An 11,412-nucleotide genomic window follows, 5' to 3' on the forward strand; every position below is an offset into this window, starting at 1 on the left:
AATTGCGGCTCTTGAATTGTACTCCGCACTTGTACATAACATCTCGGCCATTTTGAGGTTATCACTGTTTATTAGATGCCTGTAGCTTTAAAGGACGCCAATCGCAACCTCCAGTGGAACTACAATATGGTGGGAAAGTCAAATTGAAAAATGTCCAGATTTAAGCGTCGCACCCTGTATATCAGCTCTTTTACAATCAGAAATCAAAGTCTTCATAAGTGATTATAAATTTAGTGTTTTGTATATGACTTCAGTACCACTCAAAAGAGGATTTTTTGTGCTTGCATAATTTAATATTTGGATTTTTAATTATTATAATCTTATCTAATTCAAATCTTTAATCTAATGTTGATATGATACTTGTGTTTTCCATTCAGTCCTGTATTGTCTATAAACTATGTACCCTGCTCTATTTTTGTCATTGCTTTACATCACCAGGCCTAATCCCAAGAGATGGCAAAAAAATATGTTGTATGCTCAGAATCCTTTGCCTCAATGAAAATCTGCAGTTTTGATTAATAATTGTGGCTGATTGAAATCTACATTAATGCTACTATTTGTTGTAAGTGAGAATTTTTGTTGCAACTTGAAGTTGTGGCAATGCAAAATAAATACCACTCTGTGAGCACTTTGTCCCCTGCTGCAGTACTTCTGATAAGGCTCAAGGTCACAAGTGGGCTTAAGGAGTGGAAAAAAATCTGGAAAACTTTATTAGCAGTTTTTCCTGTGTTAGGGGATTATTGCTTCTGTGTTGAGGTTATGATTTTTCTTTTAGAAATGATAACTAAGGCAACATCTTCTGTTTTGGTGGGGGATCTCATATCTTCTCTCATCTGTTCTCTTCTGCTTCTGTGACTGTTGTTTGTGATTAGCTCCATTTGAATCTACTTGAGTTTCTATTCCTGGGAACTAGTCACCTGAATGGCTTTTTAAAAAGTTGCAGGAGGAAAACCTAGATGAAGCATTGGTGACATACTTTCACTAAGTGATGATTAAGATAATTTGGAGGAAGATGACAGGAAGAGTGGATGTGTGAGTGATACATCCTTGAGTAAGATTAGGCATATTAAAATGAAGGAAATAGTATACCAAAAATAATAGATTATTCATGGTTAACATCAACACATCAGATATTATAATGTACTCTTACTTAGGCAAATACTGTATGCTGTAAAATTGAAGAAAATTTTTCCTGCAATCGCTTTCTGTATTGGGTAAATTCTTGCATCATATATTAGGAAAATGATCCAATTCCAGCCTTCACTACAAATAGCATTTTGGAGTGAGTAGTAATAATTTTTAATAGTAAGAATGGTTTGAGGGGATTAAGGGAATGAGTTTTTTGCAGGAATAGTAAACAAAAATGACAGGATAAGCTTATATATGATAAGACAAGCCTTGCCATATTTGTCTCCATGCTCCCTTTGAAAAACGACATTACTTCTCTTGCACTTTACTGAGACATTACAGTGCATGAGAAGAATAGAATGAAAAGTTGGATTCACTAGGTGTTGTGTTGTAAATAGAACAATATAATAAAGCCAGTAATTTTAACTGACTCCCAAACAGCATCCCTTATCATGACTGGATAATGTTTGTGTATAAATCCCTTCCTTGCCCACCTATGAAATTAAATAGATAATTCACTTTCCATAGAAAATTTCAGTTTCCACATCCTAAACAATCTTTCACAATCATTGTTATTTCATTGTTGGCTACCATTAATGATAATTCTTGTTACATTTCTAAGCCTTTCTTTGCAATACAATTGGACACTGTGAACTACGATAAACCCTTCTACAACTCCATATACTTTCTGCCTCCTTTCATTCTATTCAATATAATATAATATATTTTCCCCTCCCTACCTCGCTTCTGTAACATCCTTCCTAGGACCCTACAAAGCTTTGAGATTCATTTTACAAATTTGTTGTATGATTCCATTTGTTCGAAGATTAAAAATTCAATGCTTTGAGCTCTATATCTATACGTAGCTGCTGCTACGTAACGACTCGACGTAAACAAATGCAACACCTCTTGTTTTAGTCATCAGATGTCGCTAGATGGTGCACTGTGTCTCTTTTCGATCCATTGAATGGTTTGCGCAGAATAAAATCAGTCCGGTCTTTTTTTGATCACACCTTGTATGGTATATTTTTAATTCTACTAGCATTTACCTGTGAATATTTAAATGTAAATTGTGTTCACATTTTTGAATTAGAAAGGTCTTTAAAAATGCAATTTTACTATGCTACCTTCTTTATTATCACTGTAACTTCATACCTTGACTTTGCTGCCGTACATCACTTTCTTCCATGTCTGCCTTCCCTATTTCTTCATGCATTTCATTGCCCTAAGCTTTGAACACACAAGGTCATGGCTACATTACCTCCAATTTACGTGTTCGATAATAGTGATAATGGAGAACTCTTCTCTCAAACAGGAGTGGCCATCCTTTCTGATGCACCAGAGCGCCCCATTGAGCGCATACCCCTGCAGCCTCCAAGCAGTTCCAGTGGCAGCCAGCATCGTTGGCCCCCTGGCAGTGGTGGGCGTGGTGGTCGGTCAATGGGTGGTTCCCCTCCTGTGATGAACCTTGGTCCCCTGCCCTCAGACAACATGCCAATTTCCCCATCCCGGGGGGGAGGGCACCGCGGTGGTGGAGGTAGTAATGCCACACTTCGGCAGCGAGTTATGCGTGGGCTGGAGGAAGGGGAGAGGGATTTGGTGGTCCGGCTGGGGGATGCAAGCATAGCTGCACCTTTCACGTCCAAGTTGAGCTCCACTCAGTGCAGTGAGTACTTTCTGAATTCAATTATTTTATACTTCAAACTGTCTCAATAGCCTTCTTCCAAATGTTTTTGTGCCTTTGCATTTGGGAGGCGAATGAATAAAATGCCCCATTTGAAAGGATCCATCTGTTTGCTGAATGTTCATATGGCATAATGTCAGTGGTTTTGTATATTTTGGCATTCTCATTCAAAACTGTCTGTATGGTTCATATTTTCATGGAATCATTGTGAATCCTTTTTTTAATCTAACCTCTTAGTATATTTACTGCCTAATGATAACTATACTTTATTCAAATTTTCCCTTTTGAAAATTCACAAATGAATACATTTAATGCATTATTTTTTACTCTCTTTTCAGTTTGCCATGTAGTTAAACAAGGCCGATGTACTTTAGTGACAACATTGCAGATGTTCAAGATATTGGCATTGAATGCGCTCATTTTGGCATATTCTCAGTCTGTGTTATACCTTGATGGTGTTAAGTTTAGTGATGCTCAAGCCACCCTTCAAGGACTTCTTCTGGCAGCATGCTTTTTCTTCATCTCGAGGTCCAAGGTGTGTATACATATTTCCTTTGACTAAATATCCTATGAATTTTCTGTTTAGATAAAAGGTACAAAGAAAGGGGAACTAGGTAATGGCAACTTCCTTGAATTAATTTTCAGTTTGGTCATTCCATAGTTCTATGTCAGTGTGAGTAACAGGAAGTGAATAACTGTCATCCACTTTATTCATTCTCATTTTTAAGTGGCCATTATTTCATAGCATTTGTGCATTATTATTTGTTATGTTATTTGATTATTCCAATTTGTCTGCCAATATTCATGGACAAGGCTATTCTTCAAGGTGTGTTGAAATGAATTGTGCTTTCATTATGGAATTTCATTTATTGTGCATAATTCCTAGTTAATTAAATTGTATTATAATGTTATTTTAGAAATCCAGTAGTCTATAGTGAAATATTATTTGTAACCAGAACATATTATAAAATATCCATTTTAACAAATGATTTTCAGGCATTTTTAGTTCATTATTTGACATTTTACCCTTAAATTGCCTCCCTCAAAATTCTCGTCTCTTCTCTTTCAGCCCCTGAAAGTTCTATCACGGCAAAGGCCTCTCCCTAATATTTTTAACTTGTACACAATACTCACAGTGCTACTCCAATTCGCAGTACATTTTGCTTGCCTTGTTATTTTGGTACGGCAAGCAAAGCAACATTCTCAACTTGATGAAGAAACACTTGAACCTCCAGTTTTCAATAGGTAAGTTAATGTCTTCTTTAATGAGAATATAAGTTGTGATGGTGTAAATAAAAAGTGAAACATGGGTGATGAGATTCTAATTTTGATTTTATTTTGGATCGGAGTGTTTTATCGCTAATTGTTAATGTTCATAATAAATAAGTCTGCCCTTTAACCATTATTTTAAGACATCTACGAGGGCTGTCAAAAAAGTAACTTAGGTTTCGGCCTGGTGTGGCAGCAGGTAGGGCTAGAGCCACCACCTTGGTGTCTAAACGTCCCTACACTCAGTATGCATCTTGCTGTAGTAGTGCACAGATTGTGATTCTACTAAAACACCACTGACTCACAACACTGTCACTTATCACTTACCCGATGCACAGCACAGATTTCCTGATAAATGTCAGCAGCTTTGAAGTTTATAGCCAGTGAAAACCATATCACTAAACTGATTTTACATTTGGCAGGATTATCAATTGTATTGTTCATTTTGACTTGCTTCCAAATTCTGCAGCTCAAGGTATACTGCCCTCTTGTGTGAATCAATACAGCAAACATTTGGCTCCTCCCACTACTTCACCCACTACATGCGAACGTAAGCTACTTTTTGGACAGCCCTTGTACTTCTGCAGTCCTTTTTTTATGTTTACACAATTACTATTTCCTGAAAACAGTGCCATTGACTTGGAATATAATGCTTGAGTTGAGGAAAGAGGTATGAAAAAGTCAAGTATTGTGAATGTTTCAAAGATTAAATTTTGGGTTGCTGTTATGTTGCCTAGATAAAGTATGGCTAAATATGGAGAGTATTGTGGCTACATGTGTCTTATGGTTAAAGATTAGAAATAATTTTTCCCTAGTGTTTCAGTAAATGTCTTCTTAATAAAATACTTGATGAAAGTCTATTCACAATATGGTTTTGGCACTAATTAAGTCATTCAATAATTCCTTAGAAATTATAGAAAATATATCATAGGAAATGATTCTTAGGAAAATATAGAAAAACAATTATTTTGAGTAGATTTTTTTATTTTTCAACATAATCTTCTTTTAGCCGAGTACACTTTTCCCAGTATTTCTCCAACTTTTTCTAGTCATCCTTAAAGTAGAATTTATGAAGGTCCTCAAATAGGCATCTTGTGTTGGCGATGACCTCATTGAATCAGTTTTGGATTTTCCCTGGTTTATTTGATCAGGTAGTGCAATAATAATCTATAATAATCTACAGTTATCATTTATCCTTTTTGCTAGTAGTCAACATTAAACTTCAGACCCATTGGCACCTTTCATTAAGAGTAGGCTAATGCTGATGCCAAATTTCTCTACTCCCTTCCTCATTTCCCATCCATCCCTAATGGTGGAAATGAATTCAGCTGTCAGTCACCTCCCCTAAATCTGCTACTACTACCTGATGGTTCTTCTCAAAGTAGTCTCCATACCCACCATACAGAAACAAAAGTACTAATTTCCTTTTGCCAGCAGGTGGGTGGCACTAATAAATTTTCAATATCTCTCTTAGTGCTCTTAAGTGAACTTCTCTGACAATGACAGAATCGGTATTAATGTTTACTTCTATTAGAGTAGTGACTGGAGCTGGTTCACCTTTCTTTGAGGTTGATTGTCTTGCCTCTTGAAACGCTTGAAGCCAACTTCTAGCTGTTCTATAAGGAGGAACCATGTAGCCTTTTGCAGCATTAAATAGGTATTGACTGGCAATATGTTCAGGGAAATTTAAATTTCAATACATTGTATTCCCCCTCGAGTGTTATCTATACTGTTGCTATAGGCAAACTGATCATGTTTCAACTTGCAATTGCTACCACTGATGCAATACTAGAGTCAAATCAATTAAATCTGTGCATATAAATTGCACATTAAGTTACATTACAATGTAAAACTCAATCCTTTGTTTCAAATAGCGGAACAATATGCAGGAGTTTCAAATTTGTAAAGTATTTAAGATATAAAATGCACGTATCATAAAAGGAGTCTTTAACATATACTGGGGATGGAATAAACTGGAAGTGATTTTCTGGAAAGGTAATTTTTTTAAGCTTGTTTCATTTTGGAAACATTGTGCACCTTTGCTATCATTTCAGAAGTCCAACAGTTTCCCAGTGTTCACTTATTAGCTTCAAGATCCTTTCTATTTTAATCTTGCAAATAAGGATATGCCTCTTGTACTTTGCTTATAGCTCCATCTCATTACAATGAAATTTTGAATTTCCATAGCCCAGATTCTTATCGTGTTTATTCATAGTTACATGTTTTTAATGATTACAATTGGTTTTCATAGAAATCATTGGAGTAAATACCTCAAGCTTAAATATTTTAACTAAAAGTAACACCTTGGCCAGTACGGCAAAAAGGGCTTCAGAAATAGGAGGGAAAGAGGAAGGACAAGTTATTCACAGTACAGCAAGCCGCCAGGGTAAAGCAGCAGTATTGGTTAGGTTGGGTGGTCTTCAGAAAAGAAAGGCTCTGGGATTGATTTCACATTGAAAGGCCGTCATAATAAGAACTGTGGCCAGTCTACCATCCTAGTCTCTTGTAAACAATAACCACCATTTTGGTTGTTTCATGGGCCTTCTATGAATCCTTTGCCAACTTAGTCAACAGTGTACCAACCTCTTTCTTCACTTTCTCTAGTCCTTTCTCTGGGCATCTGATATCATGGGTAGTTCAAATTCACTCCATCCCATTACCCTCCTGAGATTATGCCCTGTTTTTATCATTTTTTCATTGTTTTGTTTTTTCATCTCCTAAGTTTCTTTTTATATCCCTACCAAGTCGTGTCAAATTATTGTGTCATTTATGTCTTGTGTGTTCTGCATTTTAATCTTGAAATTCATCACAAAATATATTTGAGTTAACAATTACCAGTCTCATCCTCATACTGATCTGTTTTTTCTGATTATTCCATCATTAGTACTAAGGAGGAGACTGGGGAAAAAAGCTTCCAAGATGATGAATTCCAGCCCAACATTATCAACAGTGGTGTGTACATCATATCCATGGCTTTGCAAGTTGCTAATTTCACAATAAATTATCGGGTATGTAAAATAGAGAAATAAATATATACTTGCATATATGCGTAGTAGGTTTTTTATGCTAATAACTAGTCGCATTAAATTCCACATTTTTCATACAGGGCCATCCTTTTATGCAGAACCTAGCTGAAAACAGGGGCATGCTCTTAAGTATCTTGGGGTCTTCAGGTGTTATTGTAGCCCTTGCAACTGGTTTTCTTCCCGGACTTTCAAACCAGTTGGAAATTGTTGAGTTCCCCTCACAGGTAAATTCATTCCATTAATTATGCTTTGTTAATATTAATTGCACTATCTATTCACATTTTGAAAAATATCATTAACCAACCCTTTTATAAAGTTATTTTCCATGTTGTCTGTGAAACTAATGAGTTCACAAGATAAAGATTAGAAATACATAGGCATAAAAAAACATATTGAGAATGCTTTTTAGTAAAGATGCATCAAAAATGATGGCACTAATTTTTCTTTAGTTGCCAAAATTCACTCTGGAAAATATTGAAATTTATAAATTATAACTTCCTAATACAATGGCACTACATATTTGTATGTCTAGCTATATAAAGAGTAGTAGCACATATGCACTCAATGAGAGGAATTTGTGAGTGTGAAGAAGCGAAAGAATGAAATCTCAGAAGCAATTTTTCTAATTGAATTAATAGTGAATTGTATTTTATGCCATAATAAGCATACTTTGCTTTGACTTTGAACAGACTATTTCAAGCCCTGTAGCCTGAAGAAATGAAATTTTGTATACATTGGCTCTTTCATGGTTTGTTTAATCAAGCAAAAATGTTTAATTTTTGGCTAATAATTTTTCTCATTCAATTCTTGAAGACAAGTATATGTATGAAACTAATTGCTATTATCTTTCCTTCCTTCTACAGTTTCAGCTGGAGGTCGTGGAGCTCATGATGGCTGACTTAGCCCTTGCTTATCTCGCTGATCGAACATGTCTTTATTTATTTGGAGACGGAAAATCAAGATTTGACTGATACTTCCTTCTTTTTCTTCCCATTGTGAAGTTGGATCCTCATTCTGCATAATTGTTCAAATATTTGCAAGGACTTTGTTTGCTGCAGTGAAATATTCTGTTGATAATCAACATCTTTTAGTTAACACAAGTCCCTTGCTAATATCTCTAGAAATGAACAATTATTTTGAGTCGCTCAAGTAGCTCAGCTTAAGAAACAAACTTGAATGAAGTGAAAATCAATTCTTGGCCACATTTTGGTTAAAAAATTACGTGAGTGCCAGAGACAAATGGTAATGTAATGTGTGAGTGGTTAGGAATTTCGGCATGCCCATAAAAATTGGCATTGTTTTCCTATCTCAAGGCTCGTCTTTCATAACCAAAGGATGCTAAAGGATTTTAGCATGAGACCGCTGATGTGCTGCTACAATTCACAGTGTGGCCCTTGCAAGCTTGGTTGAACCCTTTCAGCCTCCGAGCCCTTTGTGTAAAGACTTGTACCCCATCCTCCACCAGCATGCATGTGCAAGTCAAGAAAATGTGCATTACTATGCATATGAGGCTTGCAAATGTGAAGTGTGTACTGTTGGACCAAGGCCTTTGCGAATTGCATTTTTTAATTTTCTGGACCGAAGTGATGCCAGCTCACCCTCATAGATGTTTCTACATATCTCTTGTGGGTGCTGTGTGGACATTAATGGCTACAACAGTACATTTTGAACGTATGCAAAGGGGATGAGTGTTGTTATGTGCAATGAGACGATGGAAGAGATTAGGTTTAGTATGTTATTAAGGAAATAAATGTTAAGGAATGTGTTTTTTAAGTAAAGACTTTTTCTTTTACTCATGTTGTTTTTTTTTAACTTCCCTGTATCATATTTTTTGAGAGAATGATTTTTAGCAGTTAATAAAATAGTGTGCTAATGAAGGGTTAGGTTCATGATACATATTTATTGAGCCTTCATTGTCATTGGAAAGAGTAGTTTGGGCTTTTTACACTGTTCTTCCTAGTTAATATCGTCAATTGGTCGAATTTCCTTTTCTTTCCTTAATTTGTTTCGGGTTCAAACCAATGAATTAAGTTGAAAATGTATGTATGTTTCAAAATTTATAATGTATGAATTCATGGAAAAGTCTCAAGTATAGAAACTATTAATGGAAATCAGAGGCAAATGGGCACTAAATACTAGGTTGTCCCTATATGGGGCCCAAAATAAGAAGCCCAAGAGAAAAATTTACTCGTTTAAAAAGTGGGACTATAATTGTTTAAGGTGCATGTTACAGAGTTGATTTGCAAATTTTAAGAAAGATGGTACGTTAAATGTTAGAATTGAAAAGAAAAATATTAGCTGAAAATTTAAGCGAGAATCCAAAAGCACGTTGGTCCTACGTCAGAAAGACTCGGGGAAGTAAGGTGACAGTTAATTCAGTCAAAAATTATGGTAACCAGCAGTTATGATACAATGTGATCATGAGTTTGAAAGTTAGAAACCTTAAATGTCAAGAGTTGATGAAAAACCAGCATGGTTTATGAAAGGGTAAATCCTGTGAGACATGACTAGCGTGTTTAGTTCATGATATCCTTGGTTTGGGAGATAGCAATGTTCCAGTGTAGGCAATTGGTCTGGATTATAAAAAAGCTTTTGACAAAGTATCTTAAAGTAAAATGCTTGCAAAGCCTGTGGCATAGATAAAAATATCCTGGACTGCATGAAAGACTTTGTATGGTCGCATTAATAGTGCAGTCATAGATGGTGTTAGCCCTAGTGCACAAGAGATCACTTCATGTGTTCCCTAGGGAAGTGTTATCGGACCATGTACATCAAAATTATAAGAAGAGGTAGGCTAGGAATCACTCGTGGAGCAATGGTTTAATTTCAGATGAAACACCTCTTGCATAACTTGGACGGAGGATCCATAGTAAAAATGTTGAAAATGGATTATTAGCCCATCACACTGAAGTAGGAGATATCTTGTAAGTAAAATTATAAATATTAAGTGTGGAACAGATAGATTTAAGATGACATTTTTCCTACGAACAGTAGATCAGAATAACATCCAACCGCGCTAGGAGGGAGAAGTCTTTGGGGTCAATATAGTCTGGCGTGTAATCACCCTCTGCTATACACCCTAGCATTGGCTTGCAGTTCACTATGTAAAGAAATTTATAAATTCCCTGCCTGTGTATAAAATCTCTTTGGGCCCATGGAGTAGGAAGTATCCTTTTGGTGACTATGCATTGGTCAATCTTTGGAGAGTAGCTCATGGAAGTAATCATGGTATACGTACTCTGGTCCTGGGAGTCTGTGAGATATGCCTAGTTGTCTTCAGGGAGAATCGTCTTGCTATAGAACAGATAAGCCAAATGCATGGGTAGAGCATATCCTTTTCAAGTGTGCTACTGGGTTTTGGATTTGTGCACATGTATGTTTGCCTGTGATATCACCAGTTCACAGGAGTTATGCAGAAACAGTGTAAAATGAATGTGATAAGGGACATGGAATTATGGAACATTTAGAGTTCACAGAGAAATTACTCGGTGAATCAGTGATGTTACTGTTAATTTGGAGATCCCTTCTGTCGAATACATTGTGGAAGCAGCAAGAACCATGAAATATTAAATATGGTTTCTGTAAAAATAGATTCCCAAAATGTATATTTTGAAATTCATACTTGGGGATGAAACATTTTTACCTTCTTGAAGTGCACCTGCTTTGTTTTCAGCAGATAAAAAAGGAATCTATTATATGTCTGAGAGTGGTATACTTGTATATGCCAATTGTCCTTTTCAATTTCATTCAAGATGTCATGAATCCCATAACAATAATCAACAACAACTTGATTCTGGATCAATTTTAAGGTCTAAATTCACAGTGTGATTGAAAATTTTAATGACCCTCAAGTAACTCTGGTACATCACAGCTCAATGAGGAAGAGAAAAAAGTTTATCACTGCTAATTAAAAAAAATTGTGGGCGTGAAGAGTGGTTATTGGTGATGCAACACTAATGAGTTGTGTTTAATAAGCAAGAAGATGATCTAAATCTCTGTTTAGTTATGATGACATGATTTTACAAGTCTTGTACTAACATCAGCTTTCTTTGATTTGAGCATCAACTTAAATCAGGAAAAATTTGACGATTATTCAAAGTTGATACATTTTTATTATTTATTTAAGAATTTATCACTGCAATTAGGTAATTGTCCAGGTAGCAACGGTCAAGTCTGATCAATGATCACTCTTACAATGAACATCCATATATACTCGCACAAGAAAAACAGATAGGAGACAAAATATTCTTACATACAATGACACTTCCACATCACATACAAAATTCCATCCACATCACATACTAA

At 35.7% G+C, this 11,412-nt stretch overlaps 1 protein-coding gene across 1 annotated transcript in view; it reads left to right on the top strand.

The window, feature by feature from the left end:
- LOC139692917 (endoplasmic reticulum transmembrane helix translocase) overlaps positions 1-8,866 on the top strand; it is a 34,423-nt gene extending 25,557 nt beyond the window's left edge. Inside the window, exons 15-20 of the mRNA XM_071591238.1 lie at positions 2,444-2,794; positions 3,151-3,347; positions 3,882-4,057; positions 6,966-7,089; positions 7,188-7,331; positions 7,971-8,866. Coding sequence (XP_071447339.1) covers positions 2,444-2,794; positions 3,151-3,347; positions 3,882-4,057; positions 6,966-7,089; positions 7,188-7,331; positions 7,971-8,078 — 1,100 coding nt within the window. The 3' untranslated portion in view covers positions 8,079-8,866. The remainder of the gene's footprint in view (positions 1-2,443; positions 2,795-3,150; positions 3,348-3,881; positions 4,058-6,965; positions 7,090-7,187; positions 7,332-7,970) is intronic.
- The last annotated feature ends 2,546 nt before the right edge of the window (positions 8,867-11,412 follow it).

This window comes from Hetaerina americana, unplaced genomic scaffold (genome assembly GCF_022747635.1).
Source record: "Hetaerina americana unplaced genomic scaffold, ioHetAmer1.1.p SCAF_1, whole genome shotgun sequence".
Taxonomy (NCBI): Eukaryota; Metazoa; Arthropoda; class Insecta; order Odonata; family Calopterygidae; genus Hetaerina; species Hetaerina americana.